This window comes from Cucurbita moschata, unplaced genomic scaffold (genome assembly GCF_002738365.1).
Source record: "Cucurbita moschata cultivar Rifu unplaced genomic scaffold, Cmos_1.0 Cmo_Scf00014, whole genome shotgun sequence".
Classification (NCBI taxonomy): Eukaryota; Viridiplantae; Streptophyta; class Magnoliopsida; order Cucurbitales; family Cucurbitaceae; genus Cucurbita; species Cucurbita moschata.
This window is the reverse complement of record NW_019268530.1, coordinates 1,151,780-1,170,189: the sequence shown is the minus strand read 5'-3', so window position 1 is coordinate 1,170,189 and position 18,410 is coordinate 1,151,780. Positions and strand designations below refer to the sequence as shown.

Below are 18,410 nucleotides of genomic sequence, written 5' to 3'. Positions count from 1 at the left end.
ACCACAAGCATGAAGGAGGCCTCACCACCTTGGCCATCAATCCCTTGTCCTTTCCACCAACACTTTGCCTCCCACTCGCTCCACATCACTCATGACTCGATAATATAACTCTTCTATTTTTAACTAGCTACTCAGTAATTTTATATTTTAAAAAAATATTTTTAGATTCGTCAGCTTTTATCGACTAAAAAAGTAGGTCTAAAAAGTATCGAACTTATTTGAAGTAATGTGCAAAAGATATCAAAATAGATTCTTAAAGCTAAACTAAACCAAACATTTGCTTTCCATCGGAACTCGAGATTCTTCATTTCATTCAAAAAGCATTTCCACTCGAGAAAAAATTGACATCTATAGCTTAAATGATGCATGTACAAGTTATTGGAAGTTAACATCACGACCGTAACATTCACCATGAACTTGGAGAGATGTGAATAGATGGAATCCACCATAGATCTTAGTTTAAATGAATGTCACATCCACCGGCCTAAATTTCTCAGAATGTGACAAATTTATCGAGATTTTCTATTTTTTTTTTTTTTAAATTACCCACAAAAAATTTAAATCCATCGAACTAAAAAAAGTGAATTAAGTTAAAAGAGATAATGTAATCAACTCCGATTAAGTCGAAAGAGTAGTTCAACCTCCCTCGGGCGATTACCCAAAATTTTTAATTACAAATTTTTAATATAATTTTAATTTTTTTTTAAATGATGAGGACTAAAATGAAAGAATTTGAAAAGTTAGAGGATTAAAATGAAATTTAAATCTAAAAAAAGTGATTAAATTGAAAAAAAGTAGAGACAATATCTATATAAATCTCACAATTATCTTCTTTTCAATCTCCAAATTCATTTTCTCTCTCTAAATTTAGAGAGAGAGAGAGAGAGAGAGAGAGAACAGAATTATTACCGTTGACCGGCGACGACCATGGCACTTTTTCGGAACTTGTTGCCTTTGTTCTTCACTTTACTTTTCTCTACGGCGGCGGAGATCGACGGAGATTCGCGGTGGAGAGAGGCCGACAGAGTGACCGACTTGCCGGGGCAGCCGCCTGTGAAGTTCCGACACTATGCCGGCTACATCAAACTCCGGCCAAATGAAGAGAAGGCTCTGTTTTACTGGTTTTTTGAGGCTCAAAACGACGTCGCTCATAAGCCTCTCGTTCTTTGGCTCAATGGAGGTTCTGTTCTCTCTCTTCTTTGATTTTGTTATTATTCTTATTTAGTCCCCCATGTTTGAAATTATTGCAAAATGACCCCAAAAGTTTGATTATTTTGTTTGTTAGTCCCTCATTATTTTTTATTTTTTTTATCTCAAACTCAATAATACATAATTAAATTTTATTAATTTTTTTGTGAATAAAAAAAAAATGGTAGACATCAATTATTAAATTTAAAGACTTATTAAATATTAAGTTTAGAGACTTTATTAGACATAAAATTAGAAGTTCCAAACCTTTTTTTTAATACAAATTTGAAATTTCATTGACCAAACTCGTAATTTAAATGTTAAAATATTAACAGGGCCAGGCTGCTCGTCCATAGCATATGGAGCTGCACAAGAACTTGGTCCCTTCCTCGTTCAGAGCAATGGGAAGCTTAAACTCAATCATTTCTCTTGGAATAAAGGTACCGCTTCTCGACTTTCCATTTAAATTCGAAAGAAATTAGAATTTAATCCCTATAATTTATTAAATTTCATAAATAGTACCGGTATTAAATAAAAATGTGTGGAACAGCGGCAAATATGTTGTTTTTGGAGTCACCGGTGGGAGTGGGATTCTCATATACAAACAAATCATCGGATTTACATACGCTCGGTGATAAAGTTACAGCAGAAGATTCTTACGCCTTTCTTATTGGTTGGTTCAGAAGGTTCCCAAGTTTCAAACTTCATCAATTCTATATAACCGGAGAGAGTTACGCGGGTATTTTCTTCTACTTTTATAGCTCGAGTTTGATTTCAATGTGCTTTCGGGTTTGAACTCGAACACACGTGTTTGAATTGTGCAACGAAAATGAGTTGACTTGAGAAGTTTTAATTTAGGTTAAATTACGAGTTCGACCGTGAGTTTCAAAAGTTTGAATTTAGGTTAAATTATAAGTTCGATGTGTTTTCTGGTTAATGAGTTCGTACATTTAGAATTTATATAACATAAGATTAAAATGCGTCCATGTTCGGATAACACGTGTTTGAACTATGTAATAGAAACTAGTTAACTTCCGAAATTTGAATTGAGGTTAAATGGTTATCCAATCCCGCTCGTAAATTTATTATTGACTCCGTCTCTCTCTTTTATTATTTGTTTGAAGGACATTACGCTCCCCAGCTTGCTGAGCTCATTTATGAGAAAAACAATCAGTCTAGCAAAGACTTGATTATTAACCTCAAGGGCATAATGGTAAGTTCTCTTCTTTAGAGATATGAATATATATATACCCGACCACATTTAACTATCATATCAATTTAACTATTTTTATTTTTTAAATAAGATCGGAAATGCAGCCATTAACGACGAAACAGACCTAAAAGGAATGGTGGAATTTGCATGGAGCCATGCCATAATATCCGACCAGCTCCATGCCAACATCTTCAAGGACTGCAATTTCTCGGCTGATGCTCAAAACCTAACACTTTCTTGCCTTAATTTCTTCAGAGATTTTATAGTTTCTTACAACAAAATTGATATCTATAACATTTATGCTCCAATTTGCCTCGCTTCTTCTTCTTCATCATCTTCTTTCGACTCGGTGTTTAGACTCGCCGGTGCTGCTGCTCCTCGAATCTTCTCCAAATACGTAAGACTTCAAATCTCTCGAAAACCTTAATTCAAAACTCCTTACTATGTTTCGGTTTTTTAATCTTTGAATTTGACTTAGAAATCATGGAGTAACGAGCTACTAGCACGAGGGTACGATCCATGTACTCCAAACTATGCAGTAAAGTATTTTAATAGAGGGGATGTTCAAAGGGCTCTACATGCAAACGTTACTCAACTTTCTTATCCTTACACCCCGTGCAGGTACTTTTTTAATAACTCGTGATTATTTTTATTTAAAAATGTTAAATAAAATGTGAACGTAATAGATACAACCGTAAGAGTTTAGACCCTGTGCTCGTTTTCTCATTATTTTTCTGCCACGAGTTTCATTTTTTGTTTTTTTTTTATATAAGTCTTCATTCTAATTTTTGGCATTTTTGTGGCAGTAATGTGATTCTAAATTGGACCGACGCTCCTAGCTCTGTGTTGCCAATTATTCAGAAGTTACTCCGAGCACAATACCGCATTTGGATTTATAGGTAATTTTCGTAAATTTCCTCGAAAATATGAATATAATTTCACGTCGATTAAAGTAAAAAAGAAAACGACCAAATAGACGAAGTAAATTCCTATATACAAATAAGTTATTATGGAACTTTTTAAATGTATGCAATTTTGCAGTGGTGACACTGATGGGAGAGTACCGATAACATCAACAAAATACAGTATAAACGAGATGAATTTGAAGATCAAAGAAGAATGGAGGGCGTGGTATGAGAGGCGTCAAGTGGCTGGTTGGGTTGAAACCTACCGAGGAGGCCTCACATTGGCCACCATTAGAGGGGCAGGCCACCAAGCTCCGGTCTTTGCTCCTCGACAATCACTTGCCCTACTCACTTATTTTCTCTCGGGCAATCGTTTACCTGCATCTTCTAAAATTTAGTATACTATTCACTCTCGAGGTTGAGCTTGATAACTATTTTATTTTTTAAAATAAATTGGTTGAGATTATGATAATTATTAAATATAATATAAGAAGAGTAAGAAAAATCGACTGGATTGCTTCCTAATATGTTTTTCGGCACACGATGAACCCAACATTTTTGTGCGATATGGTCTCGTTCCAATAGGACTTCCAAAAGTCAGACTATCCCACAGACTAACATGAGTTCTTCCAAACGAATTGCTCCGAACAAATTATGTTTAATTTTGGGGTTTCGAGAACGACCTAAAACTTCTTCAAGGGCAAAATCGTAATTTAACTCGTAAGTCATAGACAAACGGTTCAAATGAAATATATTTTGGAATGGGTTATTTTTTGCAAAAATTGAAAACCAAAATTACCCCTAATTTAACCATATATATATTCGTCCGAGTTTCCACTCTGGGTTCCCGGTTCTAAAATTACTAGTCTCCGCTACACTAGCTTCTTGTTCGCGGGAGCTAATCTGCATCACTTCAATCCTCAACCACGCAGTTCGATTCCTTCAATGGCGTTTCTGTTTCAGAAATTTCAAGAGGTACTGTTCTTGATTACTGTTCTTGATTACTGTTCTTGATTTTCCCGTCAAACCGCTGGAAAATGATGAGAAATGGAAGGAGATAGATTGAGATACTGTAGGTTAATATTTGAGTCTTACAAAAAGATTTTCATTACTGAATTTAAGGAAAATTTGTTATTCTGTGGCGTTCTATGAATTTAGGTACTGATTCATCCCGTGAAATTATTAGTTTCTCGGTTTGTGGCTAGATTTCTGCTTTTGCGCTTTCGATGTCAGTCTGTCTGTCTGAATTCGGTTAAGTGATAGACAATCTTGTATTCAGAGTATGTTTGTATCATCAATCCGCGGTATTTGCATCAACCAAACAAGGAGATTACAGGTTCGAAATAATGATACTAGTTATAAGAGTGAAGAAAAAACGTCCTAGTGAGTTAAGTGAAAAGAAATTGAGGGTTTCGTCGGACCTGACAATTAAACTAGTTCAGTTCCAGATTGATAAGAAACTTCTCGGCCTTGTGGTTTATAAACACCGGCGCCTCCATACTTTACAAGAAGGATTCTTAGGAGTTATTTGTTTCTAAACAACGTGGTAGTTCTCCTCGTTGATCCTTTGACTCTCTTTGTTCCTGTTCTTATTTCTTTTATTTCTCTTCCAATGTGGATATATTTGTTTAGAAACTGATCTTCTTTATCATTTAAGATGCTTACATGTAAGGAAATGGTGTATTATTGCATCTTTTGTGTGGTTTCAAGAACTAAATAGAGGTGATGATGTGGTGTCTGAAACTTTTATTACCAATGTCCTTCCCATTACAGTCTAAAATAAATACCACAATATGTCCGTCTGATTTTTTTTCCACTGATGTTTATTCTATGTACACTTGCAAATCTAGGCCGTGAAGGTTATTGCCAAAAATCCAATGTTTGCAAGGGATCCAAGGCACATGCAGTTTGAAACAGATATGAACCGCTTGTTCCTTTTCACCAGGTCATTTTAACTTTTCTATTACATCATGTGGTTCCAAAATTCAGTTCAATCTCTATACAAACTTTTGTGTAGTCTCCAAAATCTTTGTTTCCTATATCAAAAAAAGAACTTCTTGATTTTATGTCTGTTGCTAAATTGAATTTCTTTTATTGTGATGGCATCCATTTACTTAGTTTATCCATCAATCAATCACCCTTATTCTATCAATATGGCTTCCTATCCTTGCTTTCCATAACTGGGGTCCTCATGAAGGTTGCTCAGTTTGGTATAAACCCTTTTCATCTCTCTTCTCAGCGGGAAAGGAAATAGATGAATTTTTTTTTGGGATGTGATCACTTGTTAGAAACCTATACTTTTGGCAAGTTCATATTAATTTATATGCTTTGGTAGAACTCATCTCATAAAATTTTGAAATTCCAGCTACAACCGTTTGGGGAGGGATGCTGCAGAGGCTGATGCAGAGGAGATAATCGACATGGCCAGTAAAGCTCCTTTTGCTGATCAACAAAAGCAAGTGCAAGAGAACATCCATTCACAGGTTGAAAGCTTTTGTAAGCATATGGATGAAATTCTTCTTCCAGATCCGAGGATGAGCCCTGCAGAATCACCCAAACAGCCCAACGGTGCCGTTAGAAAAAGTGGTCTTAGTTTTGCTGTTGGCAAACATAGTTCGCCTACTAACATTACTGGTTAGATTCTCTTGCTCTAATCAATTTCTCGAGCGTTTGGTAATCAATTTATTTTTTGTTTCCTATTCTTGAATATTAGCCTGTTTTCTCACATTTCTCTAGTAAGTTTTTCACTTTTCATAAAAATACATTTTGAATTCAGAGTCAAATTTTGAAAAAACATAGTCAAGTATTTAAAACTATGTTTTTTAGTTTTCAAAGTTTGACTTGGATTTTGCAAATACTTTTAACGGTAATTAGAAGTAGTATGTATTTACAAGCTTAATTTAAAAAGTAGCAAACCAAAAATAAAATGGTTATCAAACTGGCCTTTTTCCCTAGTGCTGCTAAAGTAGTTGGATTTCCCAGATATAGACAAGATCTTTTTCGAAGTTTGTTTTTCCCCAAAAACTTGGTTGATCTTTTCAGCGTCAATCCATGTAAATGATACATAAGTTGCCGGCTTCACAGTTTGAATTGTGCATAGTGCTGATGAAGTTAATTAGTTGTCATTATGTCATTTTAAATTGTACCCCATGCTCCAATAACCCAAGCTGGATAATTTGCGGCCCTCTTTGTTTGTGAGCTAGGAAATTCGGTTAGTACCTAGGACATATTCCTTCACTCACACTGTAACAGACTGCTCATGCGAATAAACAAATAGAAGGCAAGATAGTTTTCCTTAAACAGTTTTAAAACTAATTACTAACAGCGCTAATAAATTTCTTCTTTTGGTAACTAAAGCTTTTGTTCTTGCATCTGCTCTCCTTTCACCTATGTGATGACTACTGGTTACTGATGTATTCACAGCACAGATATCCCAAAGACGAGGCCATTGGATCGTTCTGAACTTTCACAGAAATTAAAGGATGTAATTGGCTACACTCTTGATATCAGGCCATCTCAAATCCCTCATAAGGATGCTGGACAAGGTCTTTTTCTAGATGGTGAAGCTGATGTGGGATCTGTTATAGCTATATACCCAGGCGTTATATATTCACCTGCTCATTATCAGTACATTCCTGGATATCCAAGAGTTGATGTTCAGAACCCTTATCTGATCACAAGGTACGACAGTACTGTAATCAATGCCCAACCCTGGGGTTTGGGTGCCGATACCCGCGAGGTATGGGATGGCTTAACTGTTCCCGTAAGTAATCCGACCAAACAAGGCGATGAGAAATCAGATCGTCTATGGAAAATGCTGAGCAAGCCATTAGAAGCCAAACGAGTTTTGCATGGTGGTGATGCTGCTATAGAGCGTAGAAATCCTCTAGCTTTTGCTCATTACGCCAACCATCCCGCTAAGGATATGGCTCCAAATGTCATGCTTTGTCCTTATGATTTCCCCATTACAGAAAAGGACATGAGAGTTTATATTCCAAATGTACTGTTTGCAAATGAAGAAGTGAACATGAAGAGGCTAGGTAGCTTTTGGTTCAAATCCGGACGTTCTAGAATCAACGGATCAGATACTCCCATCTTGAAGACAATTGTTCTGGTAGCGACTCGGGCGCTTTGTGATGAAGAAGTTCTCTTAAATTACAGATTAAGCAACTCCAAGCGTCGACCTTCATGGTATACTCCTGTTGATGAAGAGGAAGATAGGAGGAGATGGAGTTGAATCCTCTCGTCAAAGGTTGTTGCCATTGTTCTAATTTTGTATGCGTTCAAAAATTTTCTCCTCAAACTATATAGTGATTTTGCTGCTACGATGTTAACTTATGATGCCTTTAAATGATGTACGAGAATAAAGCTGACTGAGACTCTACTTTAAATGGAAGCTTAGTGTTACGGTCATGCTTGTTCAAGGCATGTTGCTTATGGGTGCATGGCAGATGTCCCGCTTGTCTAAGACATGTTGTCCATAGTTGTATGCCCATTCCAAAATCCATTTTACATATTTTTATCTTAGATAAGTCTTTACCATTTCGCGTTGGGTCAATATGAGGGTGTATGACCGTTCATCAAAACCACTGATAGGGCTAAAATGCTCCCAAATGTACTATAGAAGTTATAACTAGTTATTCTTCCTACTCGAGTTATATGTTTTAACTACCCTGAGTTATATGAGTTATTTGTTTTATATGCTATTTAAGTTTCTGATAGTCATATAATGTTGTTTTCAAATGTATTTCTTAGTTTCTAAACATTTTCTCGCAACGTGACTTGAGGTCCAAACAACGTTGTCTGCGACATTCGAATTTCTCACGATTGACTTGTGTGCTTGATTAGAACAAGTATTACACGCTATCCCGAATTTTCATTGTTTTTCATTGAATTATAGCTTTTCTGTTGAGATCTTGAACATTAGTAAGGGCCAACACTCTTTAAACTTCGATCTTATTACAGAGAAAGGGGGAAATTGTATTGATTGTTTGGGGCACCCAAAATAGTCTAAATGATTTCTGTTCAAATTTACACAACCAATTAAGAAAACGGAGTGGAAACAAAATCATCGTTGAAGTACAACAAGCTTCATCTCAAAGGATGAATGAATATAAACTCCTACTCACTTGAAGATTTGGATACGAAGCCTTGATCTTTTATCCTACATTCTAAGTTAAACTAACTAGCTATCAAAAAAACCGGGACCCGCTCGAGAGAGTAGCTCCTTGCCAGCATCCTTTCCCATTGCAATCATATCGTCGATGGCGTATGGACCTCGTCGAGAAGTTTCAAGAACTGAAATGGACATAGTGGTCAAGATTAAAAGATGGAGATGTTCAATGTTCTAGCAATGGAGACAAAGCTAATGAGAATGAGTAAAAGTTCGGACATTTTTCGCACCTCGGGTTCCGTCTGGGGAAGCCACCAACCCTTTAAATATACAATTGCCATCTTCGTCTCTCGAAGCATATCCCGCAATCGGAGTTCGGCAAGAGCCATCGAGAGTCTCGAGAAATGCTCTCTCACAAACAACAGCCAGTCTTGTTTCCTCATGGTTCAATGAGGCTAAGTAATTGGCCTGCAAGTGAGAAACCAAACAGGAAATGACTAAGTTGAACGTCAAAGGTCAAGTTCTTTTCAGACATTGAGCATTTTTCCAAGAGAAAAACTAAGCAATGAACTTTAATGGTATAGGGACATAACGAGTCATCTATTCGAGTCGAACAGACAGTCTTCTCAACTAGATGTAGATAAAATGCCATTTGTCAAACGAACATGAGCGAATATTGATTTCCATAGCCAATGAAAACGTACCATTTTGTCGTCGTCACTTCGACAGGCAATCCCAATTGCTCCCTGAGCAACAGCTGGAAGCATTTCGTCAATTGAAAGGATTGAAGTAACGGTTTCTGTCATATTTAAACGTCGAAGTCCAGCTAGAGCCAGTAGTGTTGCTTGGACCACTCCTTCATTCAGCTTTCTCAACCTTGTTTGGACATTGCCCCGAAAATTCTCGAGCACCTGCCAGATGACACCAACCAACAAAGGAAAAAAAACGAGCGAGAGAGTATCAGAATCAATCTACAATATTGAACATTTAAGATCCTTTGACATCCTTGAAGTCAGAGTCGTAAATGGTTCCACCAAGACAGGAATGCAATGCAAAATTTAAGGAATCTTCTTAAGTGTCGTATAAGAAAGCAATCAATGATAGTGAAACACTGTCGTATGCCAATCGAGGACACTAGGCACCAAAGGGGGGTGGATTGTGAGATCCCACATTGATTGGAGAGAAGAACGAGTGCCAGTCAGGACACTGGCCCTAAAGGGGGTGGATTTTGAGATCCCACATCGATGGGAGAGGGGAACGAGTATCAGCGAGAACGCTACGCCATGAAGGAGGGTGGATTGTGAGATCCCACATCGGTTGGAGAGAAGAACAAAGCATTCTTTATAAGGGTGTGGAGACCTCTCCTTAGCAAACACGTTTTAAAAACCTTGAAAAGAAACTCGAAAGGGAAAGCCCAAAAAGGACAATATTTGCTAGCAGTAGGCTTGAGCCGTTACACAACGTCACTCGTTATATGCTTAGATCAATAACTTATCAACTCTCGAAGTGATTTTAGACATTTCTCGATTAAGCAACGCAACATACTTACATTGAGGGATGGATATCTATTCAGAAGCTGAGACTTTCTTCTGAGTGAAGCTGTACCAATGACACTTCCAGCTGGAAGCTCAGCGAGTGACCCGACACTTAAAGAAATGAATGCATCACGGACATCTTCCCTTGGTAGATTACATGGGAGGATTGTTTTTTCGGGTAAGTACGTCGGTACATCTTTCATCGAGTGAACAGCAATGTCTATGTCACCATTAATAAGTGCATCATCGATCTCTTTAGTAAATAGTCCTTTCCCACCAATGTCTGCAAGTGGCTGAGAGAGTATTTTGTCACCAGTTGTTTTGATTATAACGATCTGAATGGCACCATCTTCGGCTAGCTCGGGATGGATAGCCATGAGTTTTTCTCTCGTCTCGTGAGCCTGGGCAAGTGCTAATGGGCTGTCCTACACACAGAAAAATGCATATGACACACCAGAAGATAAAGCAATCCAGCACAAGATTTAGATCAAACAAGCATATAACCAGCTAGAGAATGAAGTAGATTATGTTTATACGCTTGCAGTGTAACAGCTCAAACCCACCGCTAGCAGATATTGTCCTCTTTGAGCTTTCTCTTCTGAGCTTCCCCTCAAGGTTTTAAAACGCGTTTGTTAGGAAGAGTTTCCACACCCTTATAAAGAATGCTTCGTTCTCCTCCCCAACTGATGTGGGATCTCACATGTAGTTCGAGGTTTCGATGAAAAATTACAAGCCCCTTAGTTCCTAACAGCAAAAACATGCTCTTCTAATAAAGATCTCATTCAACTCTAACAGCAGCAGATTGGATCCTAACAATTATCTTAAAACTAAAACAACACCACTGCCCTGATTTGATTGATGACATGAGAAACATGATGAATAGTTTTTCTGAGAATGAATTCAAAAGTCGAGCAAATAAAAGGCGAGCGGGGAGGTTCTCCGTTATTTTAAGTGAGGCATCTTCTTTTCTTTTATTAGGTTCATTGTCCACCCTTTTAGTGTTCTTGATAATCTAATTTACTATAACAGCCTAAGCCCAAACCCACCGTTAGCCGATATTATCTTCTTTGGGATTATCCTCTTTGGGATTTCCCTTTCGAGCTTCCCCTCAAGGTTCTCAAGGTTTTTAAAATGCGTATACTAGGGAGAGGTTTTTACACCCTTATAAAGAATGTTTCGTTCTCCTCCCAACCGACGAGGGATCTCACAATCCACTTCCTTCAAGGCTCAATGTTGGCTTGGGCTGTTACATTTACAACCACAAAAAGAATGCAATTTCCATTCTCGATAAGCAAACAAATTATAAGGACGTACGAAAAACAATCCCACAAAAGGAATCCTCGTTGACCTACAAGAACGTTCTCCAATCCAAAAGCACAAGACCAGACAGATAGTTACAAAAGGTTCGAGTAACAAATGCCTACAGAAAGCTATTAAATCTCACCAGCCCTCACACCTCCTATAAGGACCTCTCCTTCACTCCTCCCCATAAAGAGGCAGCAAGAAAAGTACTTCTTCAGTTGAATAAGAGTAACACATGCAAGTCTAGACAGCACCAGAATGGTTGATTTAAGTGCAAACATGATAACTATACTGAAATTTTTCACAATTCTACAAGATATCAAAAACAAATCACAGTTGAAACATGAACTGATCCAAACCATCCAACCATCAATTCAATGCCACATGAAAGCCCCACACTATCAAATTCAAATCAGCCGCAGACTCAAAATTAGAAACTAAAGACATCCCAGAAACATCAAACCAAAAGCAAATCCAAAAAATCACCTTCCCCTGGTGCCAATTCTGACGAGAGCGACCTTGGTCTTCTCTGCCTGCTGCTCCACAGCAACAGAGGCTCTTATAAGGCCAAACCCATGAAATTTCTTACCTCCAGTAGAGAAAGCAGGAGGTTTAAGGGAAAGAGAAGAGAACCCATGACGGGAAAGGGAGCCAAGATTGCAGGGACGAGCCATTGGATAATGGCTTATAGAAGGGGAAGAAAAAACACCCATTTCAGAGAGAGAGATGAGAGAAAATAGGGAAATGGGTTAGCTTAGAAGAGATCGTTTTCGATGACCCAGATGGGCAAATGTCCGCGCTCGCGTTGGCGGATAGGATTCTCATCCATTTCGATCTTGATTTGCTTCAGAATTATAAAACCCAAAAATTCAAAAGCGGTTTTTTCCAGTCCGGTTCAGGGACGGTTTGACCGGTTCATGCCTACATATGATTTAAATAAATTAATTAAAAAAGCTTAAGATAAAATTAGATTAATTTTTTTTAAATAGTGTTTATATATATATATATATATATATATATATATATATATATATATATATTTTAATATTTATAAAAATAAAAGATTAAATATTACACATTTTGTAACAAGTACAATTTAATCCAATTATTTATTTATTTATTTCCTTGAAAATGTAAAAACAATTATTTAACTTGAAATGAGATGAGTTTGACGGATGTGATCAACTCGGCCGCCACATTCTTAACAAACGCGCCCATAGCCGCGTGCTCTTCAAACATTCTAACGTCCGGTTTAAACCTGAAAAACTGCGGGAAAAACAGCCAAAAACTCGTCACCATCACGAACCCGATCGTCAGCGGCACCGTCACAATTCGCGGCGGCCGGAATCTCTCACCGACTGCATTCTTCACCGCCATCTCCACCGCCAAGAAAAATCCATGTACCAGAAAGAAACTAGTTACTTCCCAAGTCGGCGCCAGTCTCCCCAGGTAGAAGTATATCAGTTCGTGCATCAGACCGGAGACGGCGAACGTCGCCGTCGTCGCCATTATCGCCGCCGGTTTCCTCCCGACGATGGCCGCGGCGAAATTCCGGCATGGATCGTAGACGGAGAGGCGGAGGATTCTGGAGACCATTAAATTCCATCGCCGACCCCAAAAGTCCTGTAACGAAGAAGATAAATAGGGCTCGTCGAAACAAGGCAATAACTCGACTCCGAGCGTTGCCTTGGCAACGGCGGCGGCTCCGCCGAGGACAATTTCAAGGAGGAGGTAAATTACGAAGCAGAAAACGATTAGGGTTCCGTTTGGATGGAAGTAATTCTTGCAATAGATTGCTGCGATGGAGAGACTTAGGAAGAACAATTTTGACGATAAGCTCAGAGGAAGAACCGAATTGGTATCGGGTCGGGTCGAAGCCGAGTCGTGATCGTAGATGTCGATCGGCAGAGAACCGACGAGGAGGAAGCGGCGGAGGGAGGAGGAAGCGACGGCGGAGCAGAGAGGACCTTTGCCGAATGCAAAGAGGAGGAGCTTGAAACTGGCAAGCCAGCCGATGAAGAAGCCGATGGCGCCCTGAAGATGTAGGGTCTGAAATTGCAGAGGAATGTAGAGGAAGAGGAGGAAGAAAGGGAGGATTAAGAGGAATTTGAGGAATCCATTGGGGATTGAGTTTCTAATTGAGAAACAGAAACAGAGGGACGATGAAACCTGAAGCAGAGTTTGAAGGAAGATCAGAATCTCAGCCGCCATTAATGGAGAATCCGAGAAGCTTGAGATCGAAAAAGACTTCAAAAATGGTGGCCTGTTCTTCCTCTTCCTCTTCCTCCGATGCACTCCCCTTTTAATATGAACGGAGATCTGTTTTTATGTGTCCATGACGCAATGCTTCTTAATAATTTTTTATTATGCTTTAAAACACCACGTTACAATTTTTTTTTCTTTTCACGGACGAGAGTAAGCTTTAGTGATCTGATGCACCGTTCCGAATAAGTTCAATAGGATTTAGTGGGATCGAGATAGTGGTAAGAAACGTAACGAGTTTAATTCATCAATTGTAGGGCGATAATTAAATCATTTGATTTTTTGACTCCCCGTTGTTGCACCTGGACAGTATCAGGATCCTTATTCCCCGACCCTTGATCAAATAAATCTCTCTATGACCAACAATTGAAAACGAGCATTGTGACGAGATGCAGACATTCCCACCAGTCCGTCCCTGTGTGGGGTTAGGAGAACATCTAAGTGGTTGCCTCCGTGGATCTAAACACACTCACAAGGTGCACAATAAAAATAAGATCGATAGAGTAACGTGTACAATGAAAAATATAAGATTATCATATTTTGATCGCTAATAATTTTATTTATTTATCCATCAAATTAAGCAATGCAATGATTTTGGTTCTAAATAAGTTGGTGTAAAATTAATTCTGTTTTTTTAATTTAAATATTTTTTTAATAGATGAATGATTAATTCTTCTGAAAAATAAGATATACGAGGGATCCTATTTATAAATATATTTTATTTTTATAATATACTTATTCTTTTGCATGATTATTAAAAAAAATGGTTAAATATATATATTAAAAAATAATAAATCAAAAGTTGTATTCCAGCTCTACTTGACTTTTGACTTTCTTTTATTTGTAGAGGTTGCACACAATTAATTTCTTTCAATTATTTTTTTGGTCTCAAATGCCAGGCTACCGATTCTGTAAGTTTCCAAATATTTATTTGAATAAAAAATTATTTTCCAAGTATTTTATATTTTAGTATTAGCACTAACATTATTATTATATTAATTAACTAATTAACTCTTTTTGGAAGGTAAGACAGTGCTATTAAATATTATTCTTTTTTAGTTTTTTATTTTGACATTCCGTTTAAAAGTTTTAAATACGTCTATTAAATAGAGGTTTCCACACCTTTGTAAAGAATGCTTCATTCTCTTCCCCAATCTATGTGGGATTTCATAATAGGAGGCTGAGCTTCGAGAGGGGTAGACACGGGGGTGGTGTGCTAGCCAAAAACGCTGGACCCTAAAGGGGTGGATTGAGGAATCCCACATCAATTGGACAAGTGAATAAGTGCTAATGAGGACATTGAGCCCTTAAAGCATTGAATTGTGCCCTTAAAGCATTGAATTGTGAGATTCATATTGATCGGGGGAAGACAACCAAACATCCTTAAATTTTAGTTTGTTCTCTGGTATATTTTCATGGATAAGAAAACCAAAAAATAATAATAATAATAAATATTTAAAATGAGCATATATATAATTTTATTAATAAAAAGTGGGGCTCATGTTGGACAAACTTGTAATTTCACCCTAATTATATATTTTAATTTCCCTCATTTGGAGGGAAAAAATGTAGTTGGAATAATATTATTCTTCAGAAACGCGCCAAATATCTCGTACTCCTTAACCACCCTGACGTCAGCCTTACACGTGTTGATGAACGGCGGAAAGAAGAGCCAAAAGCACGTCCAGAAGAAGAATCCCACCGTCACGGGCACTGACACCGCGGCCGGTAGCGGCGGCATTTTCCACGCATCGATCCACAGCCTCTTCGCCACCATCTCCACCGCCAGACACCCACCGTGCAGGACGAAGAACGCCGCCACCTCCCACGTCGGTGGCGGCCACTGTCGCGACATGTAGAAGAACATCAGCTCGTGCATCGCCGCCGACACCAGGAATGTCGCCGCCACTCCGGCGAGTGGGGCCCACCGGTGGCCGATGAGTTTCGTGGCGGTAGAGACGGCAGGGCGGTATGCGACGGGACGGAGGATTCCGGTGACGGCGAGGTTCCATCGGCGACCCCAGAAGTCTTGAAGGGAAGTGGAGAGGTAGGGATGATGAAAGAGGGGGAGGAGCTCGATGGTACCGCCGTGGGAGACGGCGGCAGAGGCGGCGGCGAAGCTGAGGTCGAGGATGAAGTAGATGTGGAAACAGAGGAGGAACCAGACGAGCTTCTGAGGGAGAATGTGGGTGTAGTCATAGGCCTTGACTAGCGCCGCCACAAGCAAGATCTTGACGGCGTAGTTAAATGGCGATTCGCGGTGGTTCTGGTTGGATTTTGGATCAATTACGGTGGCTGCTCCACCATTATTGGGTGGCTCAGAGCTTTTTTAAGACGGGATTTGCTTAATTTTGATGGGGAAGGAAGCCACTGCGCAGAATTCAGCTGTCGGAAAGAGTAGAATTTCTTGAGTTTGGTGGGGATTTAAGAAACAGAATTAAGAAGATGAAGAAATGATTAAACATACCGATAGACATCCCGGTGGTGGCCAGAGGGCCTTGACCGGCGGCGAAGAGGAGGAGCTTGAAATTGGCGAGCCAAGCAACGAAAAACGCGGTGAGACCGCCGAGATGGAGGGAGTGGAGATTGAGGGGAAGGTAGAGGAAGATGCAAATGACAGGGAAAATGAAGAGAAATCTTGTAAATCCCTCTCCAATTTTCTTGCCAACGCCGTAGCAATACCCCAAACAGATCCATATTGAAATCCACACTTTCAACAACTTCCCAATCTCATCCTCCATTCTTCCACACTTCGCCGGAGCTCCGCCTGCCAATGCCCAATTGCTTTTTCTTTTCCATTCCTTTCTATCTTATCGTATTTATTTTCGGTGACTCAATTATAAAAATTTTAAAAATTAAGCATTTTCTTATAATTACCCAAAATTACTTTGTAATGTACTTATGACGTTGGACACGTTAGTCAGTCGTGTATTTTATTTAATTGAAATAATAAATAATGAGAAAATAATATAATATTGTTTAGTGCTAAAAAAGTAGGCGCCTTAATATATGATTACCCGGCCACGTAGGTAATTGTAAATAATATTATAAGGATTTAATCAAATGTTTAATACACTAGATCAAATTGAACATACCAAAAACATTAAATAATATGATTACAAAGATCTTTAATTAATTAATTACTCTCACAACGCTATAGTTTTAATTTTAAAATAAATAAAATTATCTCATGAATAATATATAAAATAAGATATTAAAATATATTTTAAAGAAAGGTTCTATTCTCGGAATTTACAAATAAAGAGATCATTAATAGACCACAATTTATTTCATTTAAAAACATGGAGCGCACGTAATATGAGAAAATTTTAATTTTTATATTATTTTGTTTAATAATTTGTTTTTGGAATAGCTTTTGAAAGAAAAAATACTTTTAAATAAAAAAAATTAATAATTTAAAATGTGATAAATTAAAAATATAATTTTTTTAAAAATTAATAAAAAAAAATATTAATGGACTGGTCTGTAAATTAAAAATCTAAAAATTTAAAAATAAAGGGCGTGGAATTTAGGTTTTTTATTTTATTTTATTTATAGAAAAAGGCATAACACGTGGAGCAGTAAATGTCGGCCCCTGTTTTGCAATTTTTTTATTACCACCTGCTACTGGCGGTGCCAGTGACATTTTTAAATTGTTATTTAGAAAAAGAAAACAAAAATAAATCAACCGACCAATGAGAAAGCGACGTTCTTTACAAAAGTGACCAACGCGGCGTACTCTTCAAACGCCCTCACGTCCAACTTCAACCTCACGAACTGCGGGAAAAACAACCAAATCGCAGTCGGGAAGATGAAAGCCAGAGTCACCGGCACTGACACTGCCGGAGGCAGCCGCCACTTCTCCGGCAACACCTTCTTCACCATAATCTCCACCGTCAAAGCAACGCCATGGATAACAAAGAACCAAGTACACTCCCAGTTGGGCCTCATTCGGCCCATATAGTAAAATATCAGTTCGTGCATCATCGCCGATACTAAAAACGTCGCCATCACCGCCGGCAACGGTGCCCACTTACGCCCGATTACCTTGGCAGCGATCTTCACCGACGGCTTGTAAACTGTCGGCTGAAGAATGTTCGTTGCCATCAGATTCCACCGCCGCCCCCAAAAATCCTGAAGCGAAGTCGAGAAATACGGATCTTGAAACTGCGGCTCCAACTCGATTCCGAGAACGTTCCGGCCGAAAAACTGCGTAATGGCTAATATAATCTCCAGAAGAAAGTAAAGATGCCAACTATAGATGAACAGAACAACTTTCGGGTGAATAAACTCAGAGTAATCGTACAATTTCACCATCAGAGCAACGATTACGGCTTTAATCGAGTAGTTGAGGAACGATTTAGGTTTTAGGGTTGTATCGGATCGATTATTATTAGGGCACGATTTCTCGTTTTGGAGGATCTTGATCGGCAAGCAAGAGAGAGCGAGAAATCGGCGGAGAGGGAGCGGCGGTTCGGCGGATAGAGGGCCATCGCCGGCAGCGAAGAGGAGGAGCTTGAAGTTGGCGAGCCAAGCGATGAAGAAGGAGGTAGAGCCGCCGAGGTGGATGGAGGTGAGTTGCAGAGGAAGGAGAAAGAAGAGGACGACGATGGGGGCGACGGCGAGGAACCTGCCGGGGCCAGGAGCGAGAAGTTTTCCGGTGGCGTGGCAGTAACAGAGAGAGATACAGACTGTTAACCAGACCTTGATGAAGTTGAGGATCTCTCCCTCCATTGTTTCTCTCTCTTTCTCTCTCTAGAAATTGAAATGATATTGGAGGAGGTTAGCACCAGGCCCTATTATGCAATTTTATAGATTTAATTTATTTTTTCTTTTTTTAATTTTCCACAAATAAATAATTAAAAATAATCCAACTATTACTGGTTACTATA

General features: G+C 38.7%; 5 protein-coding genes and 1 pseudogene across 5 annotated transcripts; 2 read left to right on the top strand and 4 right to left on the bottom strand.

Annotated features, from left to right (window-relative positions):
* The first annotated feature begins 842 nt into the window (after positions 1-842).
* LOC111452690 (serine carboxypeptidase-like 35) lies at positions 843-3,833 on the top strand. Its single transcript, XM_023093523.1, has 8 exons — positions 843-1,180; positions 1,524-1,628; positions 1,739-1,927; positions 2,313-2,401; positions 2,493-2,798; positions 2,880-3,022; positions 3,208-3,300; positions 3,443-3,833. The coding sequence occupies exons 1-8, from the start codon at positions 928-930 to the stop codon at positions 3,702-3,704; spliced, it is 1,440 nt and encodes a 479-aa protein (XP_022949291.1). The 5' UTR covers positions 843-927; the 3' UTR covers positions 3,705-3,833.
* Positions 3,834-4,133: 300 nt separating this feature from the next.
* On the top strand, positions 4,134-7,912 carry LOC111452691. Its single transcript, XM_023093524.1, has 4 exons — positions 4,134-4,281; positions 5,157-5,251; positions 5,672-5,940; positions 6,735-7,912. Exons 1-4 carry the CDS (start codon positions 4,252-4,254, stop codon positions 7,541-7,543), a joined length of 1,203 nt encoding a protein of 400 aa, XP_022949292.1. The 5' UTR covers positions 4,134-4,251; the 3' UTR covers positions 7,544-7,912.
* A 346-nt stretch (positions 7,913-8,258) lies between these two features.
* Positions 8,259-12,074, bottom strand: LOC111452689 (porphobilinogen deaminase, chloroplastic-like). The gene is made up of 5 exons (XM_023093522.1): positions 11,743-12,074; positions 9,969-10,374; positions 9,124-9,330; positions 8,710-8,887; positions 8,259-8,604 (listed from the first exon to the last, which is right to left on the bottom strand). Exons 1-5 carry the CDS (start codon positions 11,967-11,969, stop codon positions 8,492-8,494), a joined length of 1,131 nt encoding a protein of 376 aa, XP_022949290.1. The 5' UTR covers positions 11,970-12,074; the 3' UTR covers positions 8,259-8,491.
* A 308-nt stretch (positions 12,075-12,382) lies between these two features.
* LOC111452615 (acyl-CoA--sterol O-acyltransferase 1-like) lies at positions 12,383-13,570 on the bottom strand. The gene has a single exon (XM_023093423.1). It carries the CDS (start codon positions 13,465-13,467, stop codon positions 12,400-12,402), a length of 1,068 nt encoding a protein of 355 aa, XP_022949191.1. The 5' UTR covers positions 13,468-13,570; the 3' UTR covers positions 12,383-12,399.
* Positions 13,571-14,992: 1,422 nt separating this feature from the next.
* On the bottom strand, positions 14,993-16,318 carry LOC111452591 (annotated as a pseudogene).
* A 723-nt stretch (positions 16,319-17,041) lies between these two features.
* LOC111452458 (acyl-CoA--sterol O-acyltransferase 1-like) lies at positions 17,042-18,314 on the bottom strand. Its single transcript, XM_023093202.1, has one exon. The coding sequence runs from the start codon at positions 18,250-18,252 to the stop codon at positions 17,203-17,205; it is 1,050 nt and encodes a 349-aa protein (XP_022948970.1). The 5' UTR covers positions 18,253-18,314; the 3' UTR covers positions 17,042-17,202.
* Positions 18,315-18,410: the final 96 nt, after the last annotated feature.

Coding starts and splice junctions, on each gene's coding strand:
- LOC111452690 (XM_023093523.1), top strand. CDS start 928: ATGGCACTTTTTCGGAACTTGTTGCCTTTGTTCTTCACTTTACTTTTC. Junction 2,402..2,492: donor TTAACCTCAAGGGCATAATG/GTAAGTTCTCTT, acceptor TTTTTAAATAAG/ATCGGAAATGCAGCCATTAA. Junction 3,301..3,442: donor TACCGCATTTGGATTTATAG/GTAATTTTCGTA, acceptor GCAATTTTGCAG/TGGTGACACTGATGGGAGAG.
- LOC111452458 (XM_023093202.1), bottom strand. CDS start 18,252: ATGGAGGGAGAGATCCTCAACTTCATCAAGGTCTGGTTAACAGTCTGT.
- LOC111452689 (XM_023093522.1), bottom strand. CDS start 11,969: ATGGGTGTTTTTTCTTCCCCTTCTATAAGCCATTATCCAATGGCTCGT. Junction 9,331..9,968: donor ATAGATATCCATCCCTCAAT/GTAAGTATGTTG, acceptor GTCATCTGGCAG/GTGCTCGAGAATTTTCGGGG. Junction 8,605..8,709: donor TTCCCCAGACGGAACCCGAG/GTGCGAAAAATG, acceptor TGTCCATTTCAG/TTCTTGAAACTTCTCGACGA.
- LOC111452691 (XM_023093524.1), top strand. CDS start 4,252: ATGGCGTTTCTGTTTCAGAAATTTCAAGAG. Junction 4,282..5,156: donor TGTTTCAGAAATTTCAAGAG/GTACTGTTCTTG, acceptor TTGCAAATCTAG/GCCGTGAAGGTTATTGCCAA. Junction 5,252..5,671: donor CGCTTGTTCCTTTTCACCAG/GTCATTTTAACT, acceptor TTGAAATTCCAG/CTACAACCGTTTGGGGAGGG.
- LOC111452615 (XM_023093423.1), bottom strand. CDS start 13,467: ATGGCGGCTGAGATTCTGATCTTCCTTCAAACTCTGCTTCAGGTTTCA.